This window comes from Sturnus vulgaris, chromosome 4, assembly GCF_052056855.1.
Source record: "Sturnus vulgaris isolate bStuVul1 chromosome 4, bStuVul1.hap1, whole genome shotgun sequence".
Classification (NCBI taxonomy): Eukaryota; Metazoa; Chordata; class Aves; order Passeriformes; family Sturnidae; genus Sturnus; species Sturnus vulgaris.
The window spans coordinates 74,231,996-74,255,065 of NC_142246.1; the positions used below are offsets into that span (position 1 = coordinate 74,231,996).

The 23,070-nt window shown below is 44.1% G+C and overlaps 1 protein-coding gene across 4 annotated transcripts in view; it reads right to left on the minus strand.

Moving 5' to 3' along the window:
• The window catches only part of MTHFD2L (methylenetetrahydrofolate dehydrogenase (NADP+ dependent) 2 like), a 47,210-nt gene extending 26,909 nt beyond the window's left edge, over positions 1-20,301 (minus strand). For 3 of the 4 annotated variants that reach the window (XR_015803500.1, XM_088164355.1, XM_088164354.1), the window contains exons 1-7: positions 20,154-20,296; positions 18,048-18,232; positions 17,596-17,718; positions 12,840-12,992; positions 12,013-12,120; positions 8,239-8,331; positions 4,228-4,353 (exon numbers count right to left, since the gene is read on the minus strand). Coding sequence is in view for 3 of the 4 variants with exons in the window: in XM_088164355.1 (XP_088020481.1) it covers positions 4,228-4,353; positions 8,239-8,331; positions 12,013-12,120; positions 12,840-12,992; positions 17,596-17,718; positions 18,048-18,232; positions 20,154-20,293 (928 nt within the window). In the remaining variant the exon portion in view is untranslated. Of the gene's footprint in view, positions 1-4,227; positions 4,354-8,238; positions 8,332-12,012; positions 12,121-12,839; positions 12,993-17,595; positions 17,719-18,047; positions 18,233-20,153 lie in introns of all 4 variants that reach the window. The other variant, XM_088164356.1, reaches the window with a different exon arrangement.
• Positions 20,302-23,070: the final 2,769 nt, after the last annotated feature.

Sequence of the window (23,070 nt, forward strand, 5' to 3'; positions counted from 1 at the left end):
CCCCTGACAATCAGGAAAATCCAAGTTAGATGCCTATGGGGGAGGAGCTGCTATTTTGCAGCTTCTGTAGAACCATGAAATCTTCCTTTGATTCTTCAGAAGAAATGAAATGTAGATTGTTTCCTTGAAAAACAGGATCCACTGCTTTGGAAACAGCCCTTCATTCCTAGGTTCCTTTAAAGCTGAGGACATCAGACACCTAATAGGGTTAATCACACAAACCAATGGCAAGTCTCAACCTGAAGGCAGTTCTGGGTCTTGTGCATCTGCATTAAGTGATGCAGAGCAATTCCTGCCTAAGCACTGTTTCCACACAGCTTTACGAGTCCCTGTAAAGCTATACCAGATCCCTGCATCCCTGCAGCACTGCCCAAGTGTGAAACCATGTGCTCAGCAGTCACACTAGATGGCCCATGTTCTGCTCCACACACTCTGGGATTCTTCTCACTACACACTGTGGGATACCAACCAGCAAGCATCTACCCATTTCTCAGAGCTGCTTTTTCTTACCCTTGTTTCTCTTACTGCAGCTATTTTAACTGCAATATAAAGGAAAGCCAAGGAATTACAGCCCAGTGGTGCAATTCAAACAGGGCGTATGTATCAGCAAGGGCCCTGAACAACACCCTTTTGACTGGCCCAGCAGCAGCTCACTGACCCCAGCTAGCCAGCAGCCAGCCTGGCCTTCTGGCTCCTGTCACAGCCTAATGCCAACCTTCTGATTCACTCCTCACACTCATGGAGCACAACAGGCAATGGTTCCCCTAATGTCTGCAGGGCAGCAATATGGGGACACGCTTACACCAACTAGGCTGTGCTTCGTGGCAAAATGAAATCAACTGAGAAACGACCTAACTAAAGCTACAGCAAAAGCACCTGGAACATCCACATCCTGTTTTCGTGTCCACGGCTTGGGAAAGCTGCACAGGGAGCTAATTTGGAAAGGATTCAATAAGTGAGGGGCAGCCCATAACCAGGCAGGTGTTGAAGTGAACGTGGAGAGGCAGCTAACACAGACACAGCTGCTGTCACAGAGCCCAGGCTTCATGCACACTGCTGCCAAGGAGCAGCTGAAGGAGCACCACTTCCACTAATTAACTGGATTTGAACATCGTGGTGGTCAATCTCATTCAGAGAAAATGCATAAAATAGGCCCATCACCTTTGACCACATCAATTACTTGTTAGGGCTCTCTCTTGTGCTGTTCAGCACTGGGAATCCCTCCCTGCTCAGGGTGGCACCAGTTTTCCAGACTCTCCTTCACGCTGTCAAGTCAGAAGGAACAGTTCTCATGTGCAAAGCCCTCCATTGCTATCACAAGTACATCACCTAACGACAATCTTACATAAACAACTTTTCTACATAGGCATCTAATGAAGGGCCAACAATAAGCACCACTGTTTGTAAAAATATGGAAGAAATTGTAAAAAAATACCGATGAAACCAAAGTTGCTTGTATTTCCAATTCCACTTTCAAAGGTGAGGTACTACAGTAGCGTGTTACTACCCTGCCCTACCAGTTCCTCTTGGAAATGATGCTCCACCCAAAAGAGCTGTTCCAGCTAAATGTTCTGGGTAAGTTGTTGCTTTATTTCATGTTCCTGGTCCTTGCAGCCCTCCTCCTCCCTTGGCATTATAGCTGTGGCAACAAAAGCCTATAAAACAGGGCCAAGTACACCCACACATGCACTACACTGTTCATAGAAACATATCTCCCTTTCTGCCACTGAAACTTGCTGCCCAAAAGCAGCTAAAATGGCGCTGGGGATCACATAGGGATGCCACCGCCTCTCCTCCTCCTCCCTGTCACTTCACTCTTCTTCTTGAGGCTCCCAGAAGCCAGGACAGCCAATCCCTGGACCACAGATTTCAGCCAACTCTAGACATAAACAGGCACTCTACATGTGCCATGATGGTTTTACATGGAGAGCTGCACGTGCAGTTTAATCCATGCCTGCAGTATCGGGCTGGGTACCTCAGAGCTTTGCAGCTGACCTCCACACACACAGTTCTCCTTGCTCTTTTAGTCACCTTGGAACTAGGCAGTAAACTACCCTGGACGAACAAACTACTGGTTTTTTACGTGGATGCTGTTTGGAGCATCAAAATTAAGAGGACAAGTGGGGATGTGGGAAATCACAAATACCGTTTAAAGGCATTACATTATTTTCACAAACGAGTACACTGAATTTAACAACGAAAGACACGAGAAAGAACAACTTAAACGCATCCCTTTGTTGTTAAAGAGACAAAAATAACCTTCACTCTCTCACCTACCCCGCAGATATTACAAGATGGGACCCAAGTATTGCCAAGATAAGCAACTGAATCAAAACACCTTCCACCCCTCTAATAAAATTAATTTCCACTACAAGAAGTCTTCAGCCAGATGACCTAGTGAAGGAAGCCATTTCCATCTATTTTGGTACATGAAATTTCAACTCTGCCCACTTAAACCTCTGCTCTCCCCACAACCACATTTTTCTCCTCAACAAACGGAGACAATAAATACTGGTGGGTTACACAGGTGCCACACATCACACCAGCCATTCATGGGCCTGGCCTTAATCTGCATAAACCGTTTGCACTTAGGCTTAAAAAAAGAGATTCAGCCAAGTGATCAAACAGGTGAAAAGACTAAAATTATTTGCTACACAAGCTTGCTGGCTTGCTCCATTTCCTAACTGCCAGATGAAATACTTGCCAAGGGTGGTTCACTTGCTAGTGTTCAGGACTGTATACACTGGGATGTTTTTTGTTGTTGTTAAAGATTTAATGAAACTTTCACCGATACCAATGAACCAACAACAACTTCCCTTTGGCAATGCACAGTGAAATGCTACTTATAACTGCAGTGGCATAATCCAAGCTGGAGTTCCTGCCTCTTTTTTGGATCTTCCCTCCCCCCAGGTAAAATCTCGAGAACAACCCACAGCAGACATGACGAGACAAATACAGCGCATTGCTGAAACTCTGAATCACAGCCTTGCCACTGAATCTACACCTCTATTGCAGGCACAAGGTCCCGTGTGTGAAGCCAAACAAACAAGAAGGATGTGGGTTCACTTCTCTCAAAGTTCCTAGCTTTTGTACTCCCACACCTGCTAAAGCAAACCAAACACCTGAAAACTCTGTACTTTAGTTCAGCTCTGAAAACAGACCCTTTTATTTGTGATACCACAGGCAGGATAAGAAAACAAAATTTTCAAGTTCTTCTCCAAAAGCTTTATTTTCCTGGAGCTCTATTGCACACATCCAGTTAGACATTTCCAAACACATTCCAAGACAGTCGCTCAGCTACACCCATGCAGGTAATTTCACAGACTTGAACAGACAGGTAACATGCATGACGAGTAAAAGCAGCAGGGAACTAAGGGAGTGATGTAATTACAAACACAGCTGGCTAAAACCATTCTGAATATATTTAAGTTTTGAGACATTATGCCAGCCAAGATGTTAATAACTGTGAAAAAAACCTGTGGGTGATTTTCATACTTATCAAAATAAGGAACTGTTGAGAGCCATTAATATGTGGGTAAATGCTGTCTAAGCTTCCCACACTCAACCCTGCCAACAAGTGCAGCAATCCTGCTATTCCAGTCTGGAGCTCCTCCAGAGCAGAATTATTTAATCAAGTTACATTGTGAACTTGCTCTGCAACAAGTTAAACATAAAAAGTTCAATATGTAACAACAAATTTTATCTGTTAGGCTTGCCTGGACCAACATGTTAAGCACTTTTAGATGAACCCACATTAAACTTTAGTGTAAAGGGTATCTCTAAAGCCAAGTTAACATTTTCACAGGCAAGTGTAGAGGAAGAGTGCAAAAGGAGGCTTTGAGAAGCTGCAGTTTAATAATAATTGCTATGAACAGCAGGAGACTCTATGCTTGAGAAAAGAGCATTGATTACTTTTGAAACCTCTCACAAACTCAAAGTACTAAAGAAACTGGACACAAGCCCCTTCTGCACCACTGCCAGAAGAACTCTTCTGCATCTCTTACAGGCCGCTGGTACCTGCCATTAAAAGTAACACTTCGTCTCCTAACATACCATTTCCTAACAGCAGGGAGATGTGTGCTCTTATTTAAGTAAAAAATTTATTTTTAAAAAATGAAAACATTGTCTTATTTGAGACACAGTCTACTCCAAAAATTTCCCTAAGTAAAATCCTACAAACTTCAATACATTTATCCAACAGATGTGCACAAACAGTGTTTCACTGACCTTCAAAGTCCACATCCCCAATTAGTTTGGTTTTTCCTGTAACAGGATCATGGATATGGTTGATGCCTACGTCAATCACAGCTGCACCTTCTTTGACCATATCACTTGTAATCAACTTGGGGATACCTGGAATCATCAACACATATTTAATTACCCAGCCAGGTAGTCTGAGGTTACCAGTCTTGAATGATAAGGGGTGTGCATGCACAGCTATACATGCACAAAAGAAATCTTTTAGTTGAATATTTCTTGATACACCCCACACTGAAAACAGCTTTTCCTCAATTGCACATGGTTTGTAACTACTGCTACTACAGAAAATAAGAAAAAAAAGCCAAAAAACATCCCACCAGAAGCTGTGCCATAGGATTGGTTTTGTTTCATGAAAGACGCTCAACCAATACGCAATTTTAACTGTTATGGTCATCCCAGAACACAACACTGACCTTGCACAGAGGACAAACCACCATTTCTTACTATTATCAGCAACTTGAGAGACCTCTGCACTCGACACCCAACCCAGGCACTGCAGACCTTGTGGGCTGCATCTCCGTGGTGTCCTGGGCTAGGAGATTTTTGCTATTAAGGAATTCCAGCTAGAACAGCCACCTCAGCTTTTTCATACACACCATATTTCTTCTGCATCTCAAAGTGAAGAACCTTGATATTCATCATATGTGCTTCAGATAGGACCCAGAAAACCTAAATGGTCACTTCTAAGTCTAGATAATGAAATGGATCCATGGCCACATGACTCCTGTCAGGAATTTCTTCCCTACCATGCAACCTCCAACTTCCAGTGATGGGAACTTCCAAACTAAAAATGACAATTCACCTTGCTTCTTGAGCAATTCCATGTTTTTTGTTCTGAGAGAAATATTACAGTATCTCACAAAAGCAAGTCTGAACTCCCCTCCCTCCATCAAAGCAGCTTTCTCTCAGTTGGGGAAAAAGCAAAAAGGAAAAGAAACCAAAACCATCCGGTTTGAAACTGCAGTTTTATTGGAGGAAAGCACAGGAGTACAGGGCTTTGGCTCCATGTGCACTGCTGGAGCACAGCCACTCAGCCATTTGGATACAGGCAATACCAGAACACTCTTGGCTCTCCGTTTCTCACTCCCCCATAAGACACCCGCTTGAAACTCTGCTTCTCATGTTGAGCAAGCCAAGATCTCAAACTCCTTCCTAGCCCATTTGATAACATCTGACTGCATCTCCTTCATCCCCCTCTGATGTAATCCATGGCAACCTGGCTGGTAATTGGATAATGCCTCAGCCTTATGGGGGTAAATGATCTGTGTGTGATAGGGCTGGAAGCATATTAGTGGAAGCTGCACAGTTACACCCTTTGTAGAACGGTTTGATAATATGCCAAATATTTAATAGCAACAAATGAACTAACCCCCAAACCAAATGAGCATATCTATTTACTTAAACCTACTTTACATACCGAGTAGGAAGGGATAAACATTATAGCAGCTTTTCCTAAAATGCACTGACTGAAGAATATAGGAAAACCCTTCATTGATAATTTTTTGTTAAAAATGATGAATCACATCTTAAACGAAGGAAAAACAAGGCCTAATCTGAGTTTAGGCGCAAGTACTGTCAAACAGCCCATTTCTAAGAAAGCTAACCAGAATAAAAGGTCTGATTAACCAGCACTTTCTATGCAAGAGGACCACAGATCATGGCCCGAGGGACAGCACAAGTACTCCAAGCAGAATTGATCGGGCATTTGGCACAGTCGATACCTTTTATCTTGACCCCCTCTCCAAATGCAGCAGCCAGACAAATCCCGTTTGCCTCACCAGACTGGAAAGCCCGGAGAGCAGGAGCAGCAAGTGACTGGTTCAAGAGTCCTGCAGAGGCTCGAGGAGGGTAAAGCTGGACTCACACTCGTGCCACAGGGCCGGGCCCATGGCACAAAGAACACACCCCATGGGATGTCTCTGCAGGCAGGGACAGCAGGCCCAGATGGGAAACGCTGTGGTGGGATACCAAGTGACACGTGTGCTTAACAGGAAACGCCATGCTTTGGATAAAAATCCAAAAGCTGTGCGGCACTGAAAGAGATTTTAGGGAGGGGTAGGCTGGACCAGAGCAGCGCTGTCAGAACTTAAGATGCAAGCAGTTGGGGAGGAATAAGAAAGAAGGAATAAACCGCATGGATAGTTAGAATCCAAGTAAGCAGGAAAACTGGTGCCCCAAGCCTGGGGGCACATAAACGAGAGACAGGACACAGAGATGCATCTTCTCATACTAAGAAGTAACAGAGCAAAGAAGCACCTGATTCAAAGTATTACCAAAACCACGAAAGCAAGTGAACAGAAAAGCACTCAGAGGTGGAGCACCAGACCAGAACAGACTCACTGCAACCAGTCACCAATCAGGAGCCAGGATGCAGATGGCTCTTGTCAAAGTTCTACATAGGAAAAGGAATCCTGGTCTTCGGTGCAGGCACATGCAAAAACATCTCTTTTCCATATGCACATCTTCTGCAGCTGTTCCAACCTGGCAGGGTACAAGTTACCTTTTTTGCAACACTCACTGAACAGGTCACCCATTTCCGGGGAGTGTGTGATGCACGAGGTACAACATGCACAGTTCTCATGTAACAAAAGGAAGCTTGGAGTGATTCCACCTTTGTAAAGCACAGCCTTCCCCAGAGCACCCACTGGGGCAGGGCCGTGTGCTGTTTGCACAACCTAGCCCTAGGTTTTTTCATCATTCCAAGTATATCTCAAGTTGTGTAAGGAGTGCTGTATCATGCTTCTGTTAGAAATGACACAAGGAAAATAATGTGAAAGGTAAACACGGCTGAATTGCTAGTGACCATTTAACTCCAAGCATAAACAATGACAAACCACGTTCAGCACAAAAATCCGAAATGATGACTAAACTGCAAGCAGTGAATTTGGATGAAGAGTTACTGGTTTATTCCTGGTTAGCACACCATTGCTGTCTTTTATTTGCAGTGGTGAATTCTGGTCAGGCCCACAGTTGAACAATTAGATGTGGGAGACATAAGTTGTGTCTTGCTGCTGGCCCACCTTAGATAAGAGGCAATGAAGTGAAACCCTGAAGGAAAGGGCATCTCACTTCAACAGGAAGGGACAAGATTTAGACAAGGACCTGACTGTCTTCACCTAGAAAACACGTAAGGAAGTCTTGGGTCCTGAGGATGAAGAAGAAGGGGAAAAGGAAAAGAGGAAAGACACCACCCAAGACAGCTAAAGACAGTACAAGAGAAGGATGCTATCTCTGAGCTGCAAAGGGACCCAGAATTTTACCAAGGTCATACTAAGCTGGGTTGTTTGGTTTTTTTATTTCTACATGTAATACCTGTAAACAAATAACAAAGAAGCAGATTTCTGCCTTGTTTCTTTGGGACAGAAGAGGTAAACTTTAAGTATTTCAGTTTATATTGCTTTCAGAGTATAGACACTGATCTTTCAGTCCCTTTCCTCTAGGAAATTACCATTCCCTTTCTCTTGACATGATAACTGTAAAAGAGAAAAAACCCAGCCATTAATAACATAGGTTACCCAAATCTCCAGTTAATTTAGCAAGGTTGGCCTTAATTCCAACACCAGGGGAATGATACTACGGTTTTATGAATGCAGCCTCCAGCTGACTTAAAGAAACCCTCCTGTCAAAATTTAAATGACTCATGATTTTTCCATGGCACAGAGAACGTTTTAATTTACATAATTATACCTGTATAAACTATGCACTGACTGGTTCCCAATCTTGAGTTCACTCTGAAGTCTCCCTAAGGGAAAGGTGTCGCATGTGACGAGAAACAGTTTATGAGTCTGCAAATGTGAAGGGCAAGAACAAAGAGCCAAATCGCTTGCCCTTCCTACAGTGAGAAATCCTACCCACTGCAACACCCCCCACGAGCACCCATTATTCAGTAGAACGTGAAACAGCCAGTGCCACAGACACAAAGTCCTCTTTTTAGGTCTGAAACGCTGCAATTGGGGTATTAACAACAAACAGTATTACCTGCAGCAACTATTACTATGTCAGCAAGCTGCGTATGGATCTTGAGCTGCTCTTTTGGGGTATATCTGTGAGTAATGGTCACTGTAGCATCACCTGAAATGGAAGAGAAAAGCAATTAATTCAGATGTAAAATGCTATATAAAGTACAGCATTTACTTTCAGATGCAAATTACTTAATTTGGAACATTGACAACAGTACAGATGATCAGATTTGTCTTGGGATTTGACTTAAATCAGCAGAGGCAGAACACTCACTTGCTGCTCACCCATATGAAAAAACATTTCTTCTTAAAAACTCTCCCATTTATGTTTTGTGAACTGAATGCCCTTCCATAGCTTTGCTGCGTTCAGTGGAACTCCACAAAGCAAAGCCAGCACAGAATCCAGCGTCTGCTTTATCAAGCCCAGTTTGCACACGGTGCTGCAAGACTCAGCTATTTGCCACACACAAAAGCGTCAATACAAGACCACCAGTAGAAGCACGAGAAGCACATATCCTTCTGCTCCTGTGGACCCACATTTCTTGGCAGGAGCTAGGAATAGCAAGAGCTCCCAGTAAGACAGGAAAAATCCTTGCTCTGTTTGATGGAGATGCTAAGGAGAGACCACAACATGAACAGTCACAGGGAGAGGGTCTGCAGTCTCCACTGCATCCCACAGCAGGTGTGGTACTCCCTTGAGGACTGCCCAAGCAAGCAGCAAAGAGAACAGCTCCCAAAGAAGCCTCCTCCCTGCCCTCTCTGCAGTTATTTGTACTGCACGGGGTTCAGGTGTTAGATACCCCATCTCTGCCTTCCACTCCTCACAGACACCTAGGCCATGTTACTTGCAACTAAACTAAAACCTTTTGCCTTCTCAGACATGACCATCACTTCTGCTTCCTTTGGAATGTGTCTGACTGATCTCATCCGTGCCTCTCACTTTATTAACTCGCTCAGGCATCTCATCTTCAACCTTCTCTGTGTTCTGGCTTCTCTACGCTTTACCCTCACCTTTTCTCCCTCTTCTTCAGGCTCTACAGTGCACATCATCCCCCCATGGACAACCAGATCAAGACATTTGCAGATAACGAAAACAGAAAAGTACAGGCTTGGAAAAAACAGAGGCATCTTCTGATACCTGCTTTAAGCAAAAGAAGTATGTCTTGCCCAAAATCACAATCATTACTCGGCAGGAAGGTTGACAAAAACCAATGGATAAAACCCAAAGGTACAATGTTATCTCTGAGGAATAAAATTGGTGCTAATTTGCCTCTAAGATTTTAGTAAGCAATGTGTCTGTAGTCAGCTCCTGAAACCAAGTAATTGTTTTCACTACCAAAAAGGAAAGGAGAAAAAAAGGGGGGGGAAAAAAAAAAGCCCCTACCTTGAGAATAGCAGTCCAGAAGCTTACAGACACATCAGAAAGGGGAGGTTTTCCATTTATTTGTGATCATGCCCAAACAGAAAATAAACAACTATTTTTACACTGCTACTTCTGCTGAAAGAAGAGGAATATATTTAACGATTAAGATTCCACATGATAATCCCAAGTCAATTCCCTAGCTTATAAAACAGATATAGTCTCTTGACCTGCCTACACAGAACATGATTTATTTTGGAAGGCGTTCACAGAGCTTTTCCACCTGATCAGATATTGCCACCTGCAGGACATGAGTGTATCTCCATATGAAACATCACAAATTAAGACAGTCCTCAACTTTTAATTTTCGTTCATAATCTCTAAAGAAAACCAACCAAAGCCTACAACAAAATAAGAAATAAAAAAAATAGCACCATACACACACACCCCTTGCATCATTTTTCAATAAAAATATTTAATCAAATCAGTCCAGATGTTGAAAAACTCTTTCTTGACTGAATCTGCAAAAGTTCTTTTCAGCATTTCAATGTAGGTCTTCTCTGGTCCCTATCCTACTGAGTTTAAAAAATAAAAAAAAAAGGAAAAAAGAAAAAGAAAACACTGACACCATGGTCTAGCCTGCCTTCCTTTCCACACGCCATCTAGGCTCATCTCTTGCTGCTCACAGCAGAAGCAGAAATTAAACCCCAGTGCAGAAGATGAACCAGACCTTCACGGAGAGCCCCACCTGTGAGTCAGGGAGGAAAACTCCACCTAAGCACCCCAAATACAGAAGTATTTATCATCTTGTACACAGCATACACATACACACTTAATGCCAGCTCACTATCAGAGAAGTTCGTGTTCCTTTGTTTTCTCATTGCCAGCTGCTTTATACTGTGTGCCAACACTCAGCAGACTGGAAAACTAAAAAACTACCTGAGAAATAAATCAGTTTCTTTAGATTAGGCCAAGATAAATTTGCCAAGTTAACTCTGTATCTAGGCTCCAGTGGCACTAAGGGAACGTTGTTCTGTCCCTACACCAAATACGTGACATACTTAGAACCACTGACAATGCCAGCAAGCAGGGTTGCCAGGGAAGTCACCTGAACAGAACACTGGCAGAAGACCGTGAAGCACCACAAAAAACTCACAGACTGGGCCCTTAAAACAAGCTGCACTACCAGACAGTCAAACACGAACTAGAAACCCAAGATACAAGACAACAAAACTGAGCTGTGGATCCAAATGCACCCAAAAGCTGGAAGCTACAAACGGTATTTAGTTACAGCTAAAAACTGCCCAGGCAGCTGCTGAGAGTTTTGCAACAGGCTGCTGAAAGCATCACAGGTCAATAGGTCTCCTCATTGCCAGGTGGGAAACGTGTAAGTAGCTTATAACATGACTTTTTGTTGTACCAAGCCTACTTAAAACATCAGCTGCACTGCCAGTAACAAATGTCACCAGTATTTGCAATAAATGGCAAAAATGCTACTAATTTTTGTGGGAATGAGGATGAGAGCAGACCTATGCACCGATGGTAATTACAATTCAAGCACTGAGAGAAGTTACAAATAACTTTCCCACAGAGGCTGAATGGAAAAACCAACTCTATGATTAGTGTAAAGCTTTTAGTGTTTTACTATAATAACAGATTTCACTCTGTTCCAGTTAAACAGGCCTGGGATTAAATGTCCGTGTTTACCTCATTTGTGCACACTGCCATGGCAGTTTCTAACATCAAAATGAAGTTGCAAAAGGGCAGCATTCTATCTAAATTATATTTGTTTTAATTTCTACAGCACAATTACAGCAGCACATGTAGGCTTCTGTAATTAGAGTTGCAAAAATATTTCCACCACAACACCCAATTTCCAGGGGGATATAAACTGCACTGCAGAAAAATCCCCCAGGCCAACAAGTCATCATAGAGCTCACGCTGCAAAGTTCCTTGCTTGGTCATTTGGTATTTTCATAAGCAACAGCTCACTGACCTAGCACAACACCAGGGTCATGCCACACCTTTTTTTGTTCACACATAAAGGTGTATGTACACACACGTGTATGTGTGTGCTCACGTGTGTATGAAAAATGAAATCAATATTGAACAAGCATGAGGATAAACAGCTACATTGTATAAATATCACAGGAGTCTCCGCAGCTCTTCGGGGCCTCACTGCCATCAGTACCCTCAAGGACCAGTTGAAATAGTAGCTGTTTCAAATGGAGGAGGAAGTGATGACTTAACACCAGAAAAAGTCAAGTCCAGAAATTGCTCTCCTGAGAATAAGTCAGGAAATGTTTATTTGCTTGGTCTGCTTGCAAGTACTGACATGAATGGAAAGTTTTCTCTTTAAATCTGAGTCCTCTAGTCAGCTTGATTTTCAAGACTTCACAAACGGAAACATTGGGACAACATTGCTGGACTTACCTCCAGGCCTTTCGTGCTCTCCATCAGTATGTAAAAGCATTGCAATAGGCATTCCAACATTTTTAGATCTTCCAGCTACAAGAACATTTTTTCCAAATGTTTGTATTCCTTGTAGGAAAAAAAAAAGAAATAAAAAATTTTATTCCACTACTTTGAGACATCTAAACCCTTCTTCTCAACTCCCATGACAGAATTATTTGTTGCTGTGGGTTGCAGACATAAACACGACCTGAAAATCCACAAGGCTGAATTCGAGGGATTAATTCACAAAACAACTTTCAGCTTTGACCTTGGAGAAAGAAAACTGGTAACTTATTCAGGTTATCTGAATCACCCCTAGCAAAGACTTCATTTCCTTGCTCCAGCCACAAAGGGAAGCACTTAACTCTACCAGTAAGAGCATGTACACTCTAAATAAAAAAATTACAACTATGGAACACATCGGTATTTTTCCCCTTCTGGTACTGAATTAAGTGCTCCCATTTCTTGTTCTTGTTTTTTTTCCCCTTCTCCACAAGAAATTACACATTCAAATCTTATATCTACCAATAGAACAGCACAGAAATTTTCCTGTGAACCTATAAAATTCAGAAAGTTACTCAAGTGTTCCACCAAATACTACTGTCTACACTTCATTAATAGTTGTGCCAATGGCACAAGAACCCATCTACTTGGCAACTCATTATTATACAGACTAATGCTCTAAACATTTGTTCTTCAATCACCTCAATTCATTTAGATAACCTAGACCTTCTAGCTGACACCCGAGTTAAGCCTTAGTTCATCTCCCAGGATAAAAAGAGTTTCAGGACAGGTGAGTCTCTTACCTGTCCGTTTAATGATTTCCCAGACGGCAGCAGCAGTGGCAGGGATGACGGAAGGCTGATCCAGACACAGGCGTCCAATGTTCTCGATGTGGAATCCATCCACATCCTTCTCGGGGGCGATGGCGTTGCACACTGTGCGCTCATCCATGTGATCTAGGAGGCACACAGCTCTCACCCACAGCTCCTCCACTTGCCAGGTGCCACCAACAACACCAGAGTCACTGCACAAACAAACACGCAGCCCAGACCCAGCCAGGGTAATTCATTATGGCTCTCGACTGAACAAACTACACTCCCCCTAAAGGCAATCGCATCTTTTCAGGTAGTTTGCTGAAAATTAGGGTAAGGCATTTGTCATACTGTTAATACAACAAATTCTGTCAAAATATGGCAGTCCAGTCAGCACTCAGCTGAAAACGAGGACAGTAACTACAGAAGAAATGTTTAAGCAACTCACTTCTGCAATCTGCAAGTCTTAAATATGAAGTGGCTCAAAAACCCCAACAAAGCACAGGGAAACAGTTATATGTGTTTTTCTGATTTCTAAGCCCACAGAGGATACATGAGCTAATTTTTTAACAAACTCACAGAAATCTCAAACTGAAATAATTTTGCAGGTCTAGCTGTCCTTTTCCAAAAAAATTATTCTTTTTAGTCAACTCTTAATCAGTAGGACCAAACCATCCTACTTCATTAGAAAACTGAAAATACACAAAACTGATATTGGTGATTGCAAAACACTGTGGCTCGAATTACACTGTCTGCACATAACTTCGTATTCATAATGAATATTTTCCATATGCACTAATGATATAGGACAGCTCTGCAACTGCTTAAAGCTTACACTACATTAACATTAGAACTGACTATGAGAAAATGTTTGCCAACCTCTCTCTGCAGAGTTACAAACTCAAGCATAAACCTGGAACATCGAACACCACAGAGGGACGGCTCCACAAAACATCCCATACTGACCCAAATCGCAAACTGTGTTCGATGACTGACCCATGGCCTGCCCTGAGCCACAAAATGGCGGCCACTGACCCACGGCCTTATCCAAAAGGGCAGTGACTGAGCCATGGCCGGCAGTAACCCAGACCTGTTGGAAGGTTTTTTCCAGGAGAAAGTCAAGCTGACCCCCAGAGCGGGTAAATGGGGAGAAAGCCACTGACCCTCCGTGGGTTAAAGACCAGTTTGTTAATGAACTCCTGAGAACTGGGTTGTTTCTCCCAAGTACAAATAAGAGTGAATCAAAGTACCTTCCCCTAAAAACCTGACAAGAGGGCTGGGGCTTGACAAATTTCAACTCAAAGCAAAAGTGGTTTTTTGCATCTCTTACATCACCCACTCCAGCCACAACCTGAACTGTATTCTGCAACTGTGTGCCAAGACACCCCAATGTCTAAATCAGAGAGCACTACAACAGGTTTTAAAAAACCAAACAAAGGAAAACGAGCATCAATAAGGAAACTCTGATGTTGCCAGGAAAATATTTTAGAGACATAAACAGGATGTTTTAATTTAGTAGGTTTTTGTGGTTTTCTATTAAAAGGAGCTAGATAATTAAAAGATAAGCATGTTGTAGACATTAACCATGGTAATCTCCTGTTAGACATTTCCAATTAAAAAACCCCTAAAATTAAACCAGGCTGCTATGATATACAATTTCATTCTCCATTATTTTTACGAGAGGAAGTTGCCTTCTGAATGCTAATGAGAAAAGACAGCAGAAATTAAGATATTAAGTACATTGATGAAAGAGTCTCTTAGAACTGAAACTTGCCTCACAGAGACTGAAAGCAACCATAACCTTGTTTTTATATCAACTTGATGATTAAAAAACAACAAAAAAATTGGAGTAACCTATTAAATGGCTTTTGCAAAAGAGAACTTGTTACCCTTAGGCAAGTCAGTTGTTCATCCAACACAAACTTGGCAGCCATGCTTTTCCCTGTGCCTAGGATGAGTGGAACACTGCTCTGAAAAACACCTCCTCCACACTGTCTTGAGCTTCCCAGAAACAGACAGATAATAGATATAAACACTTTAAAGGAAAAAAAAGAAAGATCATGGATGGATTACATGGATGTTTTCCCCACTCAAAACTGATTTGCAGAACTTCACAACAGGGTTTACAGTACTAGGAAGAAATGCAGCTGCACCGTCGGGGACAAGTGAGCTGTGGGCCTGAGAAGAGGATGTGGACACTTTGCTTCTCCTTCAGGGATGCTTCCAAAACACTGTCCTGGGCAGGCCACAAACAACAAACCACTCAACCCAACTCAAACTGCAGAGACAGTCACTACATTATTTAATTAGCAGATTCTGTTAGCCCCAAGAAATGCCTTTTCCTGGTTTGCTCCCACATGCCTTCTTTAGTTCCAGAAAAACAAAACAATTTCTTAATTATCTTATTGTCAGGCTCATAAAACATCAACTGATAACTATACAAATTCCTTTGCTGTCAACCCAAGCCACTCTCCAGGACAAGATCCTCTCTGCCCTTCTCCTCTCACCTGTCAGCTAAACTTGCAGGACTACACTGGGCATCTCCTGCCAAGCATTTGCACACAGAGAAACTATTTACACAACAACCGCCTGTGGTGCTGGCACACAGAAAATAAAGACCGGCTTTCAAAAAGGAAGACTAATGAAAATAACAGCATAACACAAAAGGGGTTTGAAAAAATACTGGATGGATTTTTAACCTTCTGTCTCAAATAGATGAACATTTTGTGGCCTGCCAGCAGAGGTACAACTGACACCAGTGTCAGTCTCTTCCTATCTTAAAAACTCCTTCTCTGCATGAGCTTCCCACGGGGAGTTCCACACAGCACAGACTGCTTTGTTCCCTCTGCGAGATTCCTTCTTCTTCCTGCATGACCACCTAACTCCATCCTGTCCCTCACACAGCACCACACCAGGTCTGTCCCCTGCACAAGCCCTGCAGCCCGCCCTTTTATAACACCCACCCTGGCAGGGCAGGCAAGGCTGCTCCCGCTCCTGGGTAATCAGCACAGCTGCAATTCACTGCGGGAGATTGCCTTCAGCACTATTCTCACAAAGCTCCTCCCACAGCGGCCATCTCCCAGGCAACTCGAACTAAGATACAAGAAAGTCTCCTGAAAACTATCACAATGCACTCAAACGGTGAACAGGAAACAAGTTCTCCTCAGGCAAAGATGACAATGCTCAAAGCAAAGCTGCTCACAATAGTGCAACAAAGCTATTTCTGATCCCATGTTTAACCCGATGTTGATCCAAAGCCATACCTTGTGTGGCTTACTGCAAAAAAGCCCCAAACCCCACACAAGAACCACAGTTCTGGAATAAGCAGCCTCCGCTGATAAAGGTTTCACAACTTCTAGGCTTCGTGTCCTTCCATTACAAAGCAAATTTTAAAAAAATTTGGAAAATGACCTAACCTGGCTTTTGACCCTTTTAATCTATATAGTTCCTTTGAGGAAAAAAAAGTAATTCAGTTATCTTAGTAATATTTGACATCTGTTATGGAAAGAACTTACTGAACATTTCCAGTTCATGGCAAATTGAACATTTAACTTTAGTATACAGACACTGCAATACTGACAAAGTTCTGCTATTGACTAAACTGTTCTAAGGCTTTTCCTAATGCAAGCAACAGCCATGCCTGCCTGATAGGTTGGATGGAGGCTAGTTAGTCTTCATGTAGGTATTGTGGTATATGTGTCACAGTTCTTGAGAGGAACCTTCAACCAATTTTAGGACAAACCTTTATCGAAGGACTTCAGCATTTCAGTGTAAAAGCATCAAACATTTCAACTGACACAGCTGGAATTATCTTCAGGCTTTTTTCCTTTTCTCGTGCTGATCAGGTTTAAACTCACTACATTTCAAGACTAAAAGAAGTTCTGAACTGTGCACTGAGTAAAGCAGACAGCTCAAGAGCAGAGTGTGGCAACCTGATATCCTCCTCATAAATGCATTTCTACAAGTGGTACCTAACCATTTCCCTGAGTACCCTCACCAGTAAGGCACCAGTAAATCACACCTCCCATTTCTGGGGAACACAAGCCTGCTTCCTTTGCTACAGGCTTCAGGCAGGACGATTTCCCTCCCCAGGCTGACAGCGCTCCATCTTTTGCAGTTCTCATGGCTGCAATGAAACTCTGTTAATCGTCTGCTGCTGCTAATCTCTGTTAGTGGGAGAGGTGTTTGGATCCGTAAGGATGTGGCTCCTTACTTGGGTTATACTTCCACCTTGTGGCAAATTTATTTCAGTACACGGCCCATTCCAGGCAGCTTTCATGTGACACCAAGGGCAAACCCTTGTCACCCATTTCCCATCTTATCCCGAACACTGCTGTTTATCATAAATACAACCAAAGCATTTTTTCCTCCATAACTCTCAGCGCCTGCCCCAGTTTTCCTGTTTTATAGATAAAAACAGTTTTAGTTTAGTTTCTTTTTAATTTGCAAGTTTTGTCACTGCAAAGATACCACATTGCCAGCTACTCCCTGGCGATATTTCAGTGAGATTTTATTATGAATTAGGAGAAGGTAAATAAAAAGCCCAAAAATTTAGTCAAGATTTTTTTCTTTAAAATGAACTGCACATTCAAAAAAAATAATAATTAACATATCAGCTAACCTTTTATTATGCATGTTATCTTTCAATAGTTTCTTTTGTCCCTCAAGTACACTTGCAGCCCAGAACTACTGAACTTTTACTCTTACATAGACTGCATACGAGGAGTGGGACAAAGATGTCACATACCTGGGAGAGGTAGCTGAACTAGTAAACCACTAACTCTTGAATCCTTGTTGAGTTTTACTGTCATATCCAGGAGCTCTTCCTGCGAAATGTCTTTAGGCCTCACTATGACCTCACTAGAAATGCCTGATAAAAACAAAAACCAGAAAACATGTCAGAATAAGGAAATTGAGTGATGTGCAGCTTAGTCATTTAGTACAAAAATCTGCCTGATTCTTAACACCTGCTTCCAAACACCATTTTAATAAGCAAAATGAAACGTAGGGTTCCCATTCAAACCACATTAAAGCTACTTTCTTCATACATCCATGGAATTCCTTAGGTCCATCAGAGAAAACACGGAAGAAATTGGTGCAAAATTTAATTAAGACACTGAGGGGATTGCCCCTGCTTTATTTCTGTCCTTTTAAGTAAGAATATCTTGTGCTTACCAAAGGAATACTTCTATGACATACCCACAGCTGCAGCTGCTTTTATCTTGTTCCTGACATAGATGTGACTGGCTGGGTTGTCTCCCACCAAGATGACAGTGAGGTGAGGCCTCTGGTTCCCAGCAGATATCCAGGATTCCACGTCCCTTCGAACTTCTTTCAACACCTGGTGAGCAAGCTTGGTGCCTGAGATAACGGTTGCTTCGTCACTATGAAGATAAAAAGATGCACAATATTTAGGTCCCAAATTCCACCAGGAAGAAGACACCTTCAAGTGTGTGATCTACCATTTTAAACACTGCCAAACGTTTTGATTCACGCGCTAGCATCTCAAATATTATTTGAAAAACATTAAGACACTACAAATTCACATGGGAAAAGAAGAGTTTCCCCACTCTCTTCTCTGAAGAGCATGGATGTGCCATCAGTGCACATGGAAGAGGAGCTCACCAGCCACAACTCACCTTCCCAACACACACAGCCAGCCATGTAAACTTAGATGAAATCCTGCATTTTGGAATAAAACATGAGAATGTTTTAAGGAAAGTTACCCATTTCCCATCTCAAATTTCCTTAGAAATGGATTTGACATAGGATTATTTACACTATTTTTTGTCCAGGCCTCAATGATACATTTCTCATATTTCATAGCTGCTGGGAAGGGAGTCAGTAAATAGCATTTCTCATATCTGTAAAATATAAAAATAGCAAATACTGAAATATGTTGATGCTTCTTAGGTTTAGAATCTAAATAGTTTAAGTCCTTTGATGGAAATATCATACAAGAACTGCATGAACAAATAAAGCATCGCCTGTACAGAAAGCTTACACTGCAGCAGGCTATTTAAGACATCGAAACTAAGTCATTAATTGTTATTATTGTAAATTTTATACACATTAAAACATTGAAAAATTGACCAGGTGTTGAACAAGGACAGGTTTAATGATAGAGCTGTGGCAGATTTCACGACCACGTTAAATGACAGACTTAATATGTGTTACTACACTGTCCTGTTCCACTGTTATCCCATCCACCCTTGGATGCTCTTACTCTGAACCCAGCATGGATTTACAACAGAAAATTCTTCTGGTTTATGAATCCAGTGACTTGTAGGACATGACAGAAACAATGATCTGCACTGCTATTTTAAATCAATTTGTTCTCTAAAAGCCTGAGACCATATAGAGCATCGCAACAGAATACGTCCCACACCCCAGGAAAACCTCTGGAAAATTATTAGTGCAGGACTATCTATGTTTTGCAGAACTGGAAAAAACAGTTACTAGCAGCCCAGAACAGAAGTAGGATGTGCACTGGTCCTGAAATACAGCTGTTTCTCCCAAAACTGGCAGAATCAATTCTCAATACACAGAACATCCAAGGGGTCAGATGCTTATTTCAATGGGTGTTCAGCTCACTCATCTTTTCATTCTTGAAATCACAAAGATAGTGCTTTCAGCATTAGCACCTGGGACCTGCTGAATCTCTTTAGTCAACTTTCAGCCAGGTCTTAAGACAATTACATATAAATTAAAAAGGGCTCACAAGCAGGAGCTCAGAGAGACCCTCCCATGCACACCCAAGCAAGAGCTCAGAACTGCAGTGCTGCAAAATCAACACCGGAATCCCTTTGCAGAGAGGGCAATAAATTAAACACGGGGTGATTACTGTCAGGACACTGATCTCCACTGCACCAAAGCATGCCCTGTTTGCCATCGAATGATAAATGTATACAGTAATTCTGAATAAATCCACTGACAGGCTCTTTAAGGAGCAAGCAAACGTGTACTCACAGATTCCCTTCTGGGAGGGGGCTGGAAGGGCTACTTCAATTTCAAGGGCACCGGTTAAACCCCCGCTGGATCACCAAGGCCAGGGCCACGGCCCGCTTCTCCTCCCGCTCTCCCGCTGGTTCTTCCCCGTTTCCCCAGGGAGAACCGCGGAATCCAGTGGGGATCCGAGGGCATCCACCCCGAAGGGAGATGGCGGGGGACCCGAGCCCGGTGATCCCTCACGCCTCTCGCGCCCTTGGGACCCGCCGCGCCATGAGGGGGGCGAGGATGAGGAGGAGGATGAGGAGGAGGAAGGAGGAGAATGAAAAGGAAAAAGATCCGATCGGCGCAAGGTACCTGGCGGCGCTGCGAGGGGAGCTGCTGGTGCTGCGAGCGAGGCCTCGCCACCGCCTCAGGCTCGCCCAGCCCGGGCGCAGCAGCGCGGCGGAGGAGGAGGAGGAGAAGGAGAAGGAGAAGGCTGCGGTGGCCGCCGCCATGTCGGCCGGTCCCCGCGGAAGGAAGCGACGCCGCAACCAAGCGACGAGGGGAGGAGGCGGGACCGCGGCCGGCACCGGGATGGCGGCAGCTGCGGGAGGAGCTCGGGGCCGGGTGGAGCTGAGGGAAGGGCGGGCCTGAGGGAGGGGAGATGCTGAGCCCGCGTCGACGTGACAGCGACGTGGAGCCTCGGGGTGCAGCTGGAGCAGCGCAAACGATGCCCCCAAAGACGGGCTCCGGCTGCAGCCTTTGGTTCCCGTGGGCTGCACAATATGGAGCAGACACGGGGCTCCACGGACAAGCAATTATTCCCTGCACCCTCGTGTTTTCTGAGGGGGAAGCCTCATGGAATGGCTTGCAACCTGCATATTGGTGTCCTCTGCCACGTTCAATGGCAGATTTTATAGTAAAAAGTCGCCTGTGCAGAAGGGAACAAGAAAACAAACCAAGATCTGAAATAGCATGTAAAAAGCATGCCAAAATAGTAATATAAAGTTGGGAATAACTTTGGAAAGATGTGTCAGCTTTGTGAGGCTTCATGTTCTGCTATGGTCCTGGCAAAGTTTTCTATGAGTTAAGTGTTTCCAAAAGGAATGTGGCCCAGGTGCTTCCACAGACAGTGTGCATGCTAGGTTTTAGGGCTTGTCCTTTCCAAAATATTATTCTTACCAAATTATAGCCTAGATAAAAACACCCCATTTTATGGGGATGGGGTCCTCCCGTCCCTCAGCGCCGTCCGCCCTCAGCTCCTCCCGCCCCGCTGCCACCCGGATCTCGCTGCTTTTCCCGGCTCTTCCCCTCATCCCTTGGTGGCGGCTCCGCTCTCACCTGTGGGGTGCGACCGACATGGCTGTGCCCACCACACGGCTGCTCTTCTCCTCCTTCTGCTCCGCGCTGCTGCTCCCGGGCCGGGAACCGCCGAGGCCATGGCGAACCTTCACCTTCACCTTCACCTTCACCTTCACCTTCACCTTCACCTTCACCTTCACCTTCACCTTCACCTTCACCTTCACCTTCACCTTCACTTTCCTGCCGGCGCCCCGGGCTGGCTGCAGCGCCAGCAGCGCCCCTCGCAGCGCCGCCAGGAGTTTTCCTCATGGCTCCTTCCTCCTCGTCCCCCTCATCCTCCTCGTCCCCCTCATCCTCCTCGTCCCCCTCACGCTGTGGCGGGAAGCGCGCGGGGGCGAAAAGGGCGCGAAACGCCTGAGGGGGCGGCGGGCTCGGCCGTCGGTCCATGCCTGACAGAAAAAACGCCGAGTGATGTTACTTTCTGGGATTGTCTATAAATGAGTGTTGTCCCGTTTGGGAAGTGACGAGAGGATGGACATAACAGGTATGAGGACTGCTGGCAACTTCAGTGTGGATTTGATTCGTTTTAAATTCATAAAGACATCTTTTATTGACTTAAGTAGCAGTGCTAATTTTATCTGCGTACCCAAGTAAAAGCAAGATAAAATGCTGGGTTTCTTTTGATGATTTGTTATCAGAAAAAAAGAAAGAATTATAATTTGTAATTTTTTTTCATTTAATAGAATAAGCTTTAATGTAAGATTCACAGGAGGATCCCCTTATCACACAGAATTTGTAATGCGTGGTTAGACTACACACTAGAATTCTTGGCAAGACCTGCAGTTCTTAATGATTCTTTTAGAATAACCCAAAAGTCAGCCTTCTAGTAGCAATAGTTATTGTCTATCACTTATTTTGTAGTAGGGAAACTGCTATTTCAGGTAAATCAGATCTAAATTATTTCCTTGTTTCTTCATGAAAACATGCACTTAAATGATCCAGTAATATTTGTGAACGGCATTATAAATGTTTATCACTCTTTTTACTGATACTTACTTTATTTCCTTTCTAAAAGTACTACCAGAACCTTTACCAAGTACTGATGAAATGTTCCTCGCCGCCCCCTCAGGCGTTTCGCGCCCTTTTCGCCCCCGCGCGCTTCCCGCCACAGCGTGAGGGGGACGAGGAGGATGAGGGGACGAGGAGGATGAGGGGGCGAGGAGGATGAGGGGGACGAGGAGGATGAGGGGACGAGGAGGATGAGGGGACGAGGAGGATGAGGGGGCGAGGAGGATGAGGGGACGAGGAGGATGAGGGGGACGAGGAGGATGAGGGGGCGAGGAGGATGAGGGGGACCAGGAGGATGAGGGGGACCAGGAGGAAGGAGCGATGAGGAAAACTCCTGGCGGCGCTGCCGGGGCGCCGGCAGCAAAGTGAAGGTGGAGGTGGAGGTGGAGGTGAAGGTGAAGGTGAAGGTGAAGGTGAAGGTGAAGGTGAAGGTGAAGGTGAAGGTGAAGGTGAAGGTGAAGGTGAAGGTTCGCCATGGCCTCCGCGGCGCCCGGCCCGGGAGCAGCAGCGCGGAGCAGAAGGAGGAGAAGAGCAGCCCCGTGGTGGGCGCAGCCATGTCGGTCGGACCCCACAGGTGAGAGCGGAGCCGCCACCAAGGGATGAGGGGAAGAGCCGGGAAAAGCAGCGAGATCCGGGTGGCAGCGGGGCGGGAGGAGCTGAGGGCGGGCAGAGTTGAGGGCTGGACAAGCTCGAAGCTCGTCCTTAAGTTAAATCTCAGCAGTCGGTAGGGAACCCTGTTCAGGAAAACCTGTATGCTATTTTTTTTTTTTTTGTGCCAAGCCGTTTCTGCAGAAGGCATAAGAATCTGCTTTTTATTTATCCTGACTGTGGAAACCCCTTTTAGTGTAGCTCCTTCACTTGCAATGTGTTCAGGTATTTTGATCAAAAAGTAGCGGCGAAAACCCCCAAACTCTGTAATAAT